Genomic DNA, 16600 nt, shown 5'->3' on the forward strand with positions numbered 1-16600 from the left:
TGTTCTATGAGCAGGGTTATTTGAAAATTATTGAACTGTAACTCTAATGTTAGTCTTGATTTTGATTTAGGAAATGAGACACATAAATATGAAATTCTGTTAAATATATGCACTTAATTGGATTGCGGCTTTTCATGAAAAGCCGATGCGATGAAGAATCATTTTATTTCACAATGATATCGAGTTTCCGGTTTCTAAAAAAAAAGTGGAGGAGGAAAAAATTTTTACATTTTTCCTCATGCACATGTCCTTGTTGCCCTTTTACCACAAAAGTTCAACTTAATGGACGCAGTGGTTCTACGCCCCAACAAAAAAATACACATATTTGGTTCCTACGAATTACACCAAAAATACGAATATGTAATATTCCATATAATCGTAGTTTCACTAATTTCAGGAAATTACTAACATTCGTAGATTTCTTATACGGATCCGCAAATCCGCCGAGAGCTTTTATTTCCACACATTTGGCATCTTTGCCCGTAGGATGGAAAAGTGCTTCCCGCCTCTGCCACTAGGCTGCATGTTATCGAACCGAAGGCCATCTGTTGTAGGGAAGTGTAATCATGACAAAGTTTTATAACAAGTATAAAACGGTCATGAAGTAACCAAGGAGAATGATTAAGGTTATCACAAAAGCTATTGAGCTATTTATCGCCAAATTTTGTTTTTCATAAAAAGGAATGTCGCCATGTTGAAACAATGATCATCGTCATAGCCGTGATTACATCAATTACGATCAAATAGACTATTCGTGAGTGGAATTAAATTATTCCTGACGTTTTTTTATAGAACCACGGTTACTTTAATACAAACTATTTGAAATTGAAATATTTTGAGTAGTTTGGAAAATTATTTAATTTCCGATTTTCATGTAATCATTTGATAATTTCGAGGCGCGTTGATTTTAAGCTTCTACAAACTCAATATTCACGATAAATTTGGTTGCGCATGTCATTCTGTTGTATGAACTACTTAAATAATGCTTCATTTTCAACATCAACCATAAGTAGAATCAGAAGCATTATTTTCCACACATCAGCTTTACATAGGGGACATTGTTATCTAGTGAAAATAAAAACAAAGGCAATGGAATGACAATAAATATAATCCATAATATGAAATTTAAACAGTTTTATTGATACTCTTATGATGGTCACGACAACCTCTTATAGAGTATCAACAAATTCAATACAATGTTTTATTGCAGTTTTATTACTACTCTTAATACGGTTTTAATAACTTCTTCTAGATTGGTCCATTAGGCCGGAAGGCTATCTTAATGATGTTATGAAGAGGTTTTGGTGGAGTTATTAGTTTTATCATCAACTGGTCATGAAAACCTCTTATAGAGCATGATAAATCTAAAAATGTTAGTTGGGATGGCTACCGCTTCTGCCTCATACGCAGGAGGTCGTAGATTCAATCCCAGGCCCGTTCCATTCCTCCTGCTTTGTATCTTTTCATATATTTCTCATGTTCTAGCAATCGCTAGAACTGGATATGGTCTTTCATACCGTTTTCATCTTCTATCCCTATACCTACAACTTGATTAGTTCTAGTAGGTAACTGTTAGATCTCGAAATGAGCAAAAAAGCTCGTTTCGGCATCCAATTAGAATGTACACCACCCTTTCATTACTATCACATTGGCAACCCGTTTAACAAGACGAACCTCTGCCATAAACCTAAACCCCCAGATTCCAATAAAATTCCGCAGGAACTCGTGGCGAGTGCAGAGGTGTTCTCGGCTTGCAGTGGGCGAGTGACTGCATAATCATTTCCTTCCCATACCCGATGACCGCGAGGACGTGGCCAGTGCCGTTATCGAGCATCCAAAAAAATACTAGAGCTCTCAGACTGTGCACATTGAGGTTGGAGAGCAAATCCCATGGTTCCATCCATTGGTTCCCAGTGCAATTGCGATTGTTCTGGTCGATCACGGAGTAGCTCGAAATGCACGGTCATCATGTTCATGCTCTAGCGTCATTTCGTAGCATGAATTCTTCGGATCTCTTTCGGGCAATCAAGTGTTGATCTTGTGATAAAAATTTTTTTAGTCATGCAGGACAAACTCTTGCCGATTGCTATGATAGAGAAGAGAGGAGGAAATTTCAAAGGAAATTCAGAAAACTTTTCCAAAGAAATTCAGAAGAATTTCTCAAGGGAATTTTAAGGATCTTCCTAAATCCAAACAATTTCTCAAGGAAATCAAGAAAAATATTCCAAGACAATCCAAAAACTTTTCTTAAGATATTTCGAAAAGATAAGTAAATTCGCAAAAATATTCCAAGGAAGTATTTTCAAGGAAATTTTAAAGAAGTTTTCGTGAAATTAGAAATGAATTCCCTTTGAAATTGGAAAGATGTTCCCCTGGAAATATGAAAGGATTGCCCATGGAAATTCAGAACAATTTTCAGTGGAAATTCGAAAGAACGTCCCGTGGAATTTCTGAAAAATTTCTCGTGGATGTACGAAAAAAAAACCGTTGAAATTCGAAAGGAATTCCTAGTTGAGAAAAGTTTCCGGTGGACATAAGAAAAAAAAAACGCATTAATTCGGAAAAAAAATCTTGTTGACTATCAAAAACCCATGAAAGATCGAAAAAAAATCCCTTTTAAATTCGGGAAAAAGCCCAAGGATGTTTGGAAGAATTTGTCAAATGTTTGAATACACACAATTCCTAAAACATTAACATTTTAGATAATTTAAATTTTCAAATTTTGCATTATTCTTTGAGAAATCATCTGGAAATCATTGAAAAGTATTGATATTTCATGGATTGTCCATAATTGTTCTGTTCAAGTGTCTTTGGTATGCTGGTAATAATTTCACAATTCTGCAGCAATTGAGAAAAAAACCCTCGGTTGACAAAAAATAAAACAATGAGTCGCAATAGGCGCGTCCACGCTCCGAAATGTAGCTTATCAAACTAGGAAAAAATTGTTTATCAAATAGGGGAAAAGCCAATCTGGAAAACAGTTCTGCTCATGAGATATCGGTGCACTACCTATGACCAATTCTATAGAAATCTTATCCAGAAATTTTCCAGATGAACAATGATGTTCTGGATTTCTGAATATGCTTTGGATGCATTTCTATGGGATCTTAGAAGCTTTTTATCAGTCACGATTAGGGTGGTCTAACCGGTAGTACCGAAACCGGTAATACCGGTATTACCGGCCAATTTTGGGTACCGAAAATACCGGTATTAGAGACGGACAATACCAGTATTTTCGGTATTCTGAATTTTGCCGTCAGTATGATAAATCTTGAATTGTTTTCACCTACATATATCAGCTAAACTGAATGTAATTGCATATCTGTCCCATATAAATAGGAAATCCAGCATAGAAAGGACAAATATTCGGTTACGCACATGAGTAATTTTGCCCAAAGAAGCATCATTGACGACGTTCACGATAGAACAAAAATCGATCATCATCGTCATTAATCATACGAATGAAGCAATTCTCTTAGCCTCCTGTTAAACTGCAAATTACTTTTTCCTCAATGAACATTGTTGACATCGTCGAACATTTTCCCACAATATATGAAATTGTGAATAAGGTACGTGCCGTAGTGGTTCTTTTCCGTAGATCATCTGTGAAAAACAATTTATTGCAAATAAATGTCAGTTCTGAATTCGGAAAAGAAATTAAATTAGTGGCTGATGCCAAGGCACGCTGGAATAGCATGTTATCTATGCTCAAACGGATCTATAATTCACAGCTTTAATCCAAATTCAACTTCAGTGATGATTGTTTGGCGGTTGGTGAAATAATTCAAGCTACTAAGCTGCGAAATCTGCACTCTATATGAAGACGACGTGGCGCTCCAATTTATGTTGGAACAATTATCAAATTAAGCTAAAGAAATTTTCGTCACTTATTCTATCATACTTAAAATAAATCGCCGAATTCGGTAAAATTTTACCGAAATCTCAACAGCAAAACTGTTCAGTAAATAATTTTACTGATTTTCGGTGATTTTGACAGTTGTTCAATGGAAAAAAATACAAAAAATCTGTAAAATAATTACCGAACCGTTCTGCTGTTGAGATTTCGGTAAAATTTACCGAATACTGTGAAATGAGTTAAGTGTGTATGCTTTGAAGGAATAAATCCAAGAGAGCCGATCTTTTTGTTGTTTTGAACAATTCTGCCATGAAGCAATTAATCAGAAAAGACTTTGTCATTTTCTTCAAGACATCCAGAGCTACTTTGATTAAGCAAGCGGACGGGATCTTGAAGGGTCTAATCATTTCTGATGCGATCGTTGAAACTGAGACAACGACCATACCTGACGATCGGTTCGAAGAAGATGCCTCTTTGGATAATTTTTCTGGTTTGTGGGTTAAAGAACAACTTGTGAAGAGACTGTAGCAGAGCAAAACACAAAACACAAAACACGTTACTGGTGACAAATACGTTGACGCCAGGATCCTTGCATGCAATCCGTAAGGAATTCTCCTACTATGAATCTGAAGAGAAGGGAAGTACTTGACACTGATTTTCGACAGTCTTGGAACCATTCGTCCAACTTCGGTTAAATCAGAGAGGGAATTTTGAGTAGTTTGCAACATTGGGTCGTATGAATAAAAAGTAGCAAAACTCAACGCTTGTAGTAACTACTCAAAAATAAAGTCCACAGAGAAAACTACATGTTTGATATGAATAAAAACATTTTCGAACTTATGGCATATGCTACATTCGAACTTAGCCTTTACTACAGTTTACTACCATTTACTACACGGAAGAAAAAAAGTACCCAAAATTGAGTACTTTTAAAATTACTTTTGAGTTATTTTTTCTCTTCGCTTTCATCCACTCTTTCTTTTGTTGTCAAAAACAAAAGAGCCAAACAATCCAACGACGCCAGTTCAATACGGGAAGCCAATGTTGAGATTTATTACCTGAGGTCGAAATTGAGTGAATTAAACTTAAATTAGGGTCAATAAATTTTCCGTTGGGTACTTTTTTAACATGGGAGTAAAGGCAAACTACTTCGACCCTACTTACTCAATTTTGGCTTCCCGTACGGATGTTAGAGGTTGGGTGAATTAACTATTGGGTAGTTTATTTCTTCCGTGTACACGGAGAAACGTCCAAACAAAATAGACCCCATGATGACGATGATGATTTCATCATTTTTTTTGCGGCTTATCAACAAAAGACATGTCTGTTTTATTTGTTTTCCCTAAATTGGACTTCTATTTTCAAGAACAAAGCCGATTCGCTTCGCTTCTAATGAATAATCTGCATTTGAAACATGAGTAGCAACGTCTTGAGCAGACTACAAGAAATCAGTAGTAAACTATTGTTTTATTCACACCGAATCAGTTATTTGTAGCATGTTCGAAATATGTAGTGTAGTAAAATCTCTTTTATTCATACAAACATGTTCTTGCCTAGGGCTGCAAGTCTCTATAGTAAAGACATAAAAAAGATCTGTATCACTTGATTTTAAACTGTTCTTGTCTGCTCAACCCAACCAGTGATGTTAGTCCCAACTACAATGGAAAATGGGCGGTCATTCAGACAATAGCATTTATCATCGATATTCGGCCCGTGTCGTATCACAACAGGTTGTCATACATATGTTATCTAGCATTGTCTTCACACTAAATTTTTATTTCTACCGCTCGGGAAAATTCACACTGCCATGTGTCCAGCAAAATAAAGAACTGATATCCCGGTAAAAATGATGTTTGTTAGCTGATTTTGCTAGCTTTCAGCAACGTTGACAGAAATTACTGCAAAAAACATGTTTCCTGGGGCTCGGCTATGCGAAACTCAGTAAAAACTCAGCAATTCGTTGAGATCCCGGTGAAAAAATTAAGCGTGTTTGTCCTCACATTTTTTTTATTTTTTAAAGTGACTAGGCACTGCCACTATGAGATGATCCCAAAAATTTAATTCAATGTGAAAATTGTAATGTATACATTATGCACTGAGCGGGTTTCAAGCAAAACATCTTGAAAACAGGATTGGATCGCCGAAAACCTCATTAATAAAGACAAAAAAAAAGGATTGGATCGATTTTGCAACTTAGGACAATGCTTCGGCTGTCTCATCCAGACACTTTAATGCGTAGGACATGTACTACTCACTTCCGGCGCCACTGAGTCAGATGAAACATTTATTGAAAACTTCTGATTTGTTTCTTCGCTTATCAATCATTATGAGCCATGTGATATAAACATTAGAAGAATATTCAACATATTTTTGAATGCGGCGAAAATTTATGCGAGCCAATCCAAGATTTCCTGATAAACTGACACGATTGGCCAAGTCGTTCATTGATACAGTGATGTAACGTTACATGTGCTTGATGTACGATTTCAATTCCTCTCGAAGCAAGCAGCGGATTTCGACTTGGTGGTTATTTTTGGCTTTGAAGGGAATAATTAAAAAGTAGAAATGAGATCTCCGAAAGAAAAGTGCTGCATATCATCTTTGGTAGGGAGCTTTCATCGTTCTTGCCACGAAAATTGAAAAATTGCGATAGAGTTACATTTTGGATGTGTATTAGTTTTATAACACTTTTGTAGAGTAAATTATGGTCTTCAAGAGCGTTATAAAACTTAAAGTGTTACTTGGGAGGTGAAGTGCGAAACGAGCACCTTTGTACGCAGCCGAATTGAGACCTCTTTCATAAACTTCTAAGGCCACTTCGGCTTTAGCTTTATAGTAACAAAATGTGTAAGCCAAAAATCTCGTGTAAGGCAGTATTAGATTTTAAATTCATTTCTCCATGAATAGATTAATGAACTGATGTGGAATTAAATTGATAAGTAACAAGTTTAGTTATTTATGTTTGTTTGTTCCAAGACTTTATTCGTGTTACTTAATGTAAAACTGATCTTTCCTGTGTATATGAGGTGTACTATGAAGAGCCTGAGGCGATAAAACCGACCATTATATAATTATAAAAGTAATTTTAAGAAACTGGGTCGTTACTTTGATATTTACCCATTAAATTTGAAATCCTTTCCAGTAAGTCATGAAATTTGTGCAACGTCTACATCGGATGTTTTTATTCTGATTTTCTTGAACATGCAAAGGCACATGCAATGAAAATGAGCATTCAGATAAAACAGCCAGGGGTGCATTGTGGGGTAAACCTCAATTATTGCACATGCCAATTGCAGTACGCTCCATAATTGACGCAGCTAATGCGTGGGACAGTGCAATAATTGTCATTTTTTCTAATCCATGAAATTTTACACCTCTGTTTTAAACAAATGTATGGGGTTTTCTGTCTTTTGTGTAGGTTGAAATATTTTGTACATGAATGACCAAATGGGTTTGATAAATTTCATGGATCGAAACAATAAATAAAAATCGCATTCCATATGTATACGAGGAAACATCAATCATTCTCAGTTGTTATGAAAAAAAATATTGCATTCCAAACATAAGGCAAATTACATGTACAGCTTGGCATTCGTGTGATTTGGTACATTCAAACAACAGACAAAACCAAAAAACCGATACGCTTTAGTTTTTACATTTCTTTACAGTATTCCTATCGAGTAGTAATTATTAGTAATCTGCATTTCGTGGTCGTTCGCGATTCTATTTACAGCGACATTACATTCATCGACCGTGTTCACCACAATCAATGAATGAAATATGTTTCCGGATCAATAAAAAAAATGAATTTGGGAAGTACATTTTTGACGAATACTTATAACCGATTTTGGATGGGATTTTTTCGATTTCAAAAGACATAATTGGGTTGGGCCTAGCTCTTCCTATTATTATCATCTCATGAAGGGGGTTGATTTTGGTCAATTTAATCTACTCTGTCTTCGGAGGGGATAGATCGATTTGGATAAATTTTGTTCAACAGGGTTGAAGAGTTGCATTACAAGGGAGACGGAAAAATCGGACCAGGGATTACGTACCTTCATCATCAGCAGTAACGTATTGAACACGATCAACATCATTATAAAATATTCGAACGGCGTGGAGACAACGATGCGCCACACTTTGTATTTAAAACTATTCCGCTTGTTTGGCATATAACGTTCTAACGGTCTAGCACCTATCGTAAAATCTATGCACGATTTCTAAAACGATCAATAGAAAGGTTAGATTTTGGTTTGATTATATGATGTTTAAAAACTCACCTGATTCTTATCTATCTCTCCGTCCTGTAGTTCGGCTTCTCCTTGCTCTTGAAAGGTAATGATAATCAAGGCCACGAATATGTTAACGAAGAAGAATGGAAACACTATGAAATATACTATGTAGAATATGGACATTTCTATTCGGAAATTTTGAATTGGACCCTTGTCTTCGTAGGTAGCAGCCATTGAGTTTTGTAATACTCTGAAAAAGGCGGAAATCACCGGGTTATTGAGACTCATGGAAGGAACGCAAATCAAAGGGATCATACTGTGGCCATCCTTCTCCTGTTTGTACGGCAAATAGTGTCAACATGGCAGTGGCCACATTGTCGTAGTGGAAGCTTTGTGTTTTCCACTCCCGCACCTCTCTTCTTGGCAGTTGATCGGTACCGTCGTAGACAAAAAAGGAACCCCTGAAATAGATGATTACGTGAGTATGCTGTCCTTTTTTTAAATTCTCTGATTTATACTGACTTGCACTCCTCACTTGTATGTTTGCTGTCATCGGTGCAGTAGAAGAACTTTCCGTTGAACAACTGCACCGCAATGACGGCAAAGATGAACTGGAACAAAATATACACGATCAGGATGTTGATCACGTTCTTGAGTGAGTTGACGACGCAATCAAATACTGCTTTCAGTTTTGGCACTCGCTTGATTGTTTTCAGTGGTCGTAACACTCGTAGGACCCGAAGCGATTTTATCGTGGACAGGTTCTGACCTGCGCTGCTTCCACTGTAAACGGAAATATGCTAAGTAAGCGAACTCTGCGGACAACCTACTATAAATAAAATTACGTCATATCGAATCCAAAGCTGACGGCAGCGCAGATGACGACCACCGCATCCATGATGTTCCAGAACTCTCGTAAGTAGCTTCCCGGATGCAGAATCACACCGAGATCCACAATCTTGAGTAACATTTCGATCGTGAACACTCCGGTGAAGGCATAATCAAAAAAATTAAGAATTCTATTGCGCGGTGAATCCTCCTCGACGGGATCCTCGGCGGCTAGTGCGATCGATGACAGTGAGATGACGACCATGATGAAAAAATCAAAATATCGCAGATTGACGACCCAATGCGCAGCGCAGCGTATCCTGAAACCAGACCGTAGAAAGGGCTGATCATCTTTTTGATCTCTCTATTGAGGAAAATAGAACTTACGGATTCGTCGGTGAGAGCACGAACATCGACGAGTACGGCAGCATGGGCTTCGGCCCATCCGGAATGTCGTCCTCGTCATCTTCCTTATTTTCCTCCTTCTTGTTCGCCTTGCTTCCGTTTCCCCGGGTTGGAGAAGGCGACGAAACTTCAACCCGGGGCGGCGAACCATCGGTTTGCAAATGCAGTGCTCCCATTTCTTTGTCCAGCTCCATCTGTTGCTTCTCTTTGTTCTCCTCCATCTGTTCTTCCTCGGCAGCGGTTAGTTCTTGTGCATTGGCCAAATTGTCGACAGCGATAGCCAAGAATACGTTTAGCAGTGTGTAGTTACCGAACAGTACCAGAATGATAAAATACAGCGAGTAGATCATTCCTTTCTTGTGCCCTCCCTGCGATTCGATGCCCTGATACATCACCTCGTTCCAGTCCTCGCCGGTTAGGATCTGAAACACTGTCAGCAGTGCGATTGGAAACGTATTGAAATTGGTGGGCGGCGTTCCATCCGGCAGGTTGAACTGTCCTCCGAACAGTTGCATTCCTAGTAGTGCGAAGATTAGTATGAACAAGAAGAGCAGGAACAACAGTGAAATGATGGATCTCATCGAGTTGAGTAACGATATAACTAAGTTGCGCAGTGACGACCAGTATTTTGTAACCTGCAGAAAAAGAACGAGATTATTTTTTCTATTCTCAAACATTTTTTTCTCCAGCGCAAACCTTAAATATTCTAAGTAACCGCAAGGCTCTCAGCACGGACAAACCGAAAGAGCCACCTTTCACCTCGGACCACACCACCTCGAAGATGGATCCGCTGATGACGACGCAGTCGAACCGGTTGAACGACGATTCGAAGTAAATCCGCGGCCCCAGAGCGTACATCTTGATCCACATCTCCATCATGAACAACCCTAGGAACACATATTCCGCGTAGTCTACAATAAAAGAACAAACAAATTTAATCAATACATAATCATGAATCGACTATTTATTAAAAAAAACTTACAAAGAAACTGCGTCAGCCAGTTCGGTTGGCCGTAATGTTCCACCGCCACACACACGGTGTTGAAGAAAACCAGCACGATGACGAACCAGTAGAACCACTGCGTCTTGACGGTGTGCCGGATCCAAAAGCGGAACCGCTTTTCCGCTCGCCAAAACCCAATGCATTTTCCCTGCGTTTTCACCTTCGACTTCAGATAACCTGCGGATGTGTGGGGGATAGATGGGAAGTGCGATTAAGATCTTGTATCGTGATAGCCGCTTATTGGCGTGTCTGGCGAAGCGATTTTTTTATAAACAGAAGCGGTGTTTAGCGGGTCAGCAACGGTCAAATAGTGTGGGGTGGAGTGCGTGGTGTGTTACCTACGTTTGAAGCTTGGGGAAAAATCTTGTTATTATAATCAGTAAAATGGTATTTACCCTGTGGATTGAATTCTATTAGAAAGTAATTTCCGCGGAAAAATATTTGGAATTCAATTTCTACGCAAAAGCATTTGTTGTCTATTTGTCCTTTTTACATTCTTGGCTAAGCAAAATCGAATATTTTAACTGAATATGTACTTGAATTCAACATAGTTGGGCGTCGGGATTCTTTTTTTTAATGCTTTATTATAGTGATCGGGATTCTTATCATAATTAAGATAAATAACAAAATTGTTCTACAGAATTTAGTTAAGGTAATTGTACCAGTTTTGGCCATGTTCCTAATTTGGCCAACTTCTCGCGTAACCCCATAATATAGCAATTTCCGAGGGTTTTATTAACTCAAACAGGATATATATTCCTTATAGCCTATTTAGATTACGCCATTTATTATTATAATTATCGTGTTTAATATGAGAAAGAAAATTGAATGTATGGAAATCTGCATCAAGATACTCTTTATGAGATTCCATTTGGGGATTCCTCTAGAAATGCCTGTGGAAAATCGTCTGAAATTCCAAGGCAACATTTTTTTTTATAATTTCTCGGAAAAGTCCTCTGACAATTCCTCCGAAAGTTTGCTCTGGGGTCCTACCAGAACAATTTCAAGATGAACTAAGTACTTGCAGAATTCCCAAAAGATGTTCAAAAGTTTTTGGAGGAACTGATGAAGGAATCTTAAGACACATTTCCAGGAGAAATAAATCACAATTCAATATGTCCGAAGGAAAAAAATAGCAGTTATTTCCAAAGGAATATCAGGAGAAATTGAATGGAACTTCGAGGAGACTTTTCACAGGAATTTCCACTTTCTGGAAAAAAAATCCATGAAGAATCTGTGAAAGAAAGTGCAATCTCCAGACGTCATCATCCACAACCTGGGTTTGGATCCAAAGGAGAATGAGAAAATCTTTCACTTATCACGTCTGTATACACTCTCGATAGGTAACATACCGTGAGGGACGTTTTTCGGTAGCTGTTACGATAATGAACTGATTCGGGGGCTACAACCCATGATGAATTTTTTATTAGGCCCCAATTGCGGGGGGCACAGGTTCTTATGATGCGTTTCAACTTGTTTTACACAGCTGTGCAAAAAAATTATGGTCCCCAACATAAAATTAGCGAGAACAACGCGTTTTATCAAAACCCTTCGATGGGGGCCGCCTATCCGAATCAGTTTTATTCAAACTTGTATACAAGTGTGATGATTTTGTTTTCATGGCTTGTTATGATTCGAAGAGGATTTTGCCTCTCTTTAAGGTCACTCCTCACGGAATCCAAGTTTCAAACTTGGAGCCCATATCCTGTTGGAAGCAATGGACAACTGTCATTTTTATTAATTCACGCATGCTGCGATGCAGCAAAGCTAAATCAACAAAAATGACAATTGTGCGCCGTCTCCGTATCGAGTGGTGTGCCCCCGAAAACGCGAGCACTTTGAAACTTGGATTCCGTAAGAAGTGACCTTAAACGTTGTTCGTTATCTATTGAGAGCGATCCCTGCAAACCCTGTCCACAACCCATACGTCACAAGTAAATGATCGGGGCTGTTTCGAGCAACACCTTGTCAGTCACCAGCCAGTGTTGTAAAATGTAATTTGCATTCGTTTTTATAATTTCACCAGAACTTTTTTTCAGATAGAGCTATCAATACATGAGGTATGACGAACTTATAGCACTACAACTTTGTCTAACAAGACATTGCTGTAAATGTGTAATCTGGGGCGTGAGAGGCAAAATGTCATTCAAATGACATGATGTCAAATGACAAGTGACATTTTGGAGAGATTTCACTCTCCAGCCTCAAATGTTATATTTAGACCAATCCTTGGTCAAAACATAGCTCTACTCAAGCGTTATGATAACTAAGTGTTATTACAACTAAAATTATGAAGCGAATTTGGCTTCTGAAGACAGTTATGAACAAATTAGTCAAATGACATGCAGATGACATTTTACAAGACTGGTCACCACCACTGATGCCGTCACTAATTTCGGGCGGCAATTTATTTAAGTTCATATACGACAGTGTAACGTTAAAGTTACCAATAAAGTTTTTCTTTCAAAGTCTTGTAAAGCCTTTCGCACTAAAACCGCGTGCGTGTTATTTCCCGAAGGAAAACTGTTGTCCCCACTGCTATACTTGTCTGCCAACAGGATATGGGCGCCAGTGGAAGTTTAGAAAAGTGGTAGTGTTTTTCGTCGGAAGATTTTTTCAATACGGTTGCACGTTTCGGTTGGTACTTGGCGACTTTGGTACAGTGCAGTAAGGAAAAGTAAAATGGCTGACATCTAAAAGATCTCGTTTGTGCGACTCAATAACGGCAATTGGCAGTCGTGGATCTTTCGAATGCGTATGTTGTTGATTCGAGAAGAACTTTGGCGAGTGGTCTGTGAAGAGCAACCGGAAGACGTGGATGATGATGACTGGAATCGTGATGATCAGCGTGCTATCGCAACGATCGGATTATGTTTGAAAGAGTCGCAGTACAGCTTGATCAGAAACAAGGACAGTGCAAAAGAAGTGTGGGAGTCGTTAAAACGGTACCACGAAAATCCGAATATGATATCGCGAGTGTCTCATTTGAAAAGGTTATGTTCGTTAAATCTCATTAAAGGTGGAGACATGGAAAAACATCTCGTCGCGTTGGATGAGTTTTTTGAGCGCGTGGAGAATGTGGGTCAGAAATTCGACGATACGCTGAAGGTAGCGATGATCCTGAGAAGCTTGCCGGATAGTTTTGACAGCCTTCCCAAGCAACCAAAAGTTAAGTTTTTACTTAAATTTGTTCCTAACCGAACCAATTGGTTCACTATTGGTTCATATTGAGTTCCAAGCCCCTTAACCGAACTTCAAAGTTCACTTCTGCGCTCCCACCATACAAAAAAATTACTTAAAATGCGAGCTGATCAAGCCAAAACATCCCATCTTATCCGTACTTTTGGTTGCTTGGGTTGTGATGGCCTTGGAAAGCCGTGCGGACGTGGACATTATGCTCGAGCTGGTTGAATCAAAATTGCTGGATACATACCAGCGTCTCGTTGATCGGTTGGTCGATGGAGCGGTAGTGGAAAAGGCTATGAAATCGAACACAAAACGCGATAACGTGTGTAGAGTCAGACAGGACGTGTGTTTTTATTGTCAGGAACCGGGACACGTTAAGAAATTCTTCCGCAAGATTCTCGTGGGTAAGTGGCCCCCGCAGAAAGCAAAACAGGTGCAAAGCTCGAGTAAATCGTTATGTTTTGTCGCGGGAAATGCTGTGTCAAATGCGTGGATTCTAGACAGTGGTGCGTCCTGTCATATGACCAGTGACAAAAGTTCCTTAACCTCGCTGGTGGATTCGCTGGAGCAGATGTTGTGTTAGCTAACGGAACTGAAACGAAAGCGGCTGGAAATGGTGAAGGTGTACTCATGGGCAATCCGTATCACTGATGTACTACAATCGCCTCTCCACATCTCGATATTGAAGGGACCATCGAGATAAGGAGAAATCGAGGAATGGAAGGAAAATTGAAATGAGAACTATAGATTCAAAAAAGCTCGTTGCTATGAAAACCGACAACAATGTCGTTTCCTGTTGTTGATGTCTTTGTTGTTGTCCAAAGATGGTCGACATAAGTGTGGGGAATAAAGTTAGTCTGAAAAATGCATTTGCATTTGTTGGTTACATTGATGGATAATGTGGAACGTATTTCTTATTTCATGTTAAAAATAATGGAATAAACTAAAATATTTAAAAATGACATTAATAGAAAAAATGATAACGAATTTGAAATTCAATCGTAGTTGGCATTTGAAATGCCAGCATACTAAGAAGCTAATGAGAAGAAATTTGAAATTCAATCTCAGTAGGCTGACAGGGATTCTAGATGAATCGAACGGTGAAAATAAACGATCATTCAGTGTGGTACGTATTTGAGGCGTGAACATGCGAATTATCCTTCGGTGTTCCGCGCTTGTTTTCGTTGGTAAAAGGCAAATCGGAAGAGGGATTTGCTTGGCTACGACAATAAGGAGAGCGAATCCTGAACAAAATATGATCAGAACACGTCGAGATAGAGAGATATCGCGATAGGAAGGTTATCGAGATGTAGAAAGCCCAAATGTATGTCGATTGAAGGGACTGAGGAAACCATCGACATAGGGAGAGATATAGAGAGTCGACTGTATTTGTACCTGAGCTGGATGGCAGCCTGTTGTCTGTCGGCAAAATGGCGGTTTGCGAATGACGGTTGTGATATTGTGAACAATTGCAGGTGGCGTCGTCGCTGTGGGTGTACGTTTCGGAGCATTATACGGGTTGAAAGGTGTGGAACGGGTCATGCAGTCAGTCGGGGACTGCCACACGCAAATGTGCCGACACTTGTGTCACCAACTCAGTAGGCTTCACTATGACGTCCAGCAAATGCGTATAAGGACACGTTTGCAGGTGGAGGCATCAGCTGTCAGGCATCGGACCGAGCCTCAAGTTGAGTGACCAGACCATCCCCAACCAAAAGATTGTGAAAGTTCTCGGAGTCTCCATTGACCGGAGCCTATCGTTTCTTCCTCAGTTCCGCGAAGTTAAAGTAAACTGTCGAACCAGTTAAAGATCGGGCAGGCTATCATTGATAGCCGCATATTTTACGGCCTCGAACTGACCTGTATCGGAACCTCGTCGAATCTCGGTCACCAACTTTTAATTCCTACGTTCGAGCCGCCTCAGGATTGTGCTGCATATTGCTTTTTTGCCACCGTGCGCTGGCGGCAATCTGCCACTAAGTCGTCGTTTACCACAGCCATCTCTGGAGAATACAGGATCCCTCTCCTCACATAAGAGGACCGGATTCTGCACACGGTGACCAGCATCTGTCTCCCCCTCAGTGGCGCTAGGCCACTGGAATAGAGCGAGGAGCTGGCACTTCTTATCAGCCATTATAAGGTCGGTGGCCGAGCTCCTTAACAGAAATTTTCATAACAACGAACAGAGGTTTACAGATGGCTCGGTTTTGGGTAGTGGAGTCAGCATTGGGGTCACCGGGACAGGTTCCACTGTCTCTGACAGTTTTCTGGATATTTGCAGCATCTTCTCGGCTGAAGCTGTCGCTGCATTCATCGCCGCCACCTACCCGTCCTGGAAACCAATCCTCGTCCTGCCTGACTCTACTAGCGTTATTTCCGCACTCAAAGCGACCAGCCTAAGCACCCATACAGATCCAAAACATCTTAGCGAACATGCTACCACCCTAGCAGCACAATTCCGACTGATTTGGTTACAGCGACTTTTATGCGACTTGATTTGGTCATTATGGTCACAAAAACTCGTCTATGACAAGTGTGCTGCTTGGGCGAACACGACCTTCGCTTGGATTCCGGAACCATCACGGCAGATCCTTACCGGAGTTGGATATCAAGACCAGCGTTTCAAATCATCTGTCCCGTTGGGTGACGTCAAAACATGGCCATCTGCCCCCTCCCCCTGCCAAGTGCTTCTGGTCTTGGTACTCTCGACGGGTGAAGAACTTAAAATTTAAAAAATCACATAAATAAAGGAAGAAAAAACAAGAAGTGAGAATTCCGATCAATGAATTATTGGCAGTGGCTGATTTTCTACTCGCCGCAGCCACATCCAGGCGCTATAGTATATGCACAAAATAGCCAGCAAGAGTTAACCGCCAGAAATTTGTATGGCGAAAGACATCTAACGCTAGTTTTCTCAAAATTATGAACTTTTCATGAAAAACTATTTGGTACCGGTTATGAGGGATGGTGTCCGCTACTACGCCTACCAAATATTTTTTCGATTAAAGTGCTTAATTTTAAGAAATCGAGCTTTAGATGCCTTTCGCCATACTGATTGCAGAAAGTTAACTCCTAGTGTGCCGCTGTAAG

At 39.6% G+C, this 16600-nt stretch overlaps 1 protein-coding gene across 9 annotated transcripts in view; it reads right to left on the reverse strand.

Moving 5' to 3' along the window:
• The window catches only part of LOC134220600 (voltage-dependent calcium channel type A subunit alpha-1), a 283554-nt gene that overhangs the window by 120718 nt on the left and 146236 nt on the right, over nt 1-16600 (reverse strand). For all 9 annotated transcript variants that reach the window (XM_062699693.1, XM_062699692.1, XM_062699696.1 and 6 more), the window contains 8 exons: nt 10304-10501; nt 10018-10232; nt 9304-9956; nt 8934-9236; nt 8611-8871; nt 8406-8549; nt 8137-8338; nt 7912-8076 (listed from right to left, as the gene is read on the reverse strand). In XM_062699693.1, the coding sequence (XP_062555677.1) occupies nt 7912-8076; nt 8137-8338; nt 8406-8549; nt 8611-8871; nt 8934-9236; nt 9304-9956; nt 10018-10232; nt 10304-10501 (2141 nt within the window). The remainder of the gene's footprint in view (nt 1-7911; nt 8077-8136; nt 8339-8405; nt 8550-8610; nt 8872-8933; nt 9237-9303; nt 9957-10017; nt 10233-10303; nt 10502-16600) is intronic.

Source organism: Armigeres subalbatus, chromosome 3, assembly GCF_024139115.2.
Source record: "Armigeres subalbatus isolate Guangzhou_Male chromosome 3, GZ_Asu_2, whole genome shotgun sequence".
In the NCBI taxonomy this organism is placed as follows: domain Eukaryota; kingdom Metazoa; phylum Arthropoda; class Insecta; order Diptera; family Culicidae; genus Armigeres; species Armigeres subalbatus.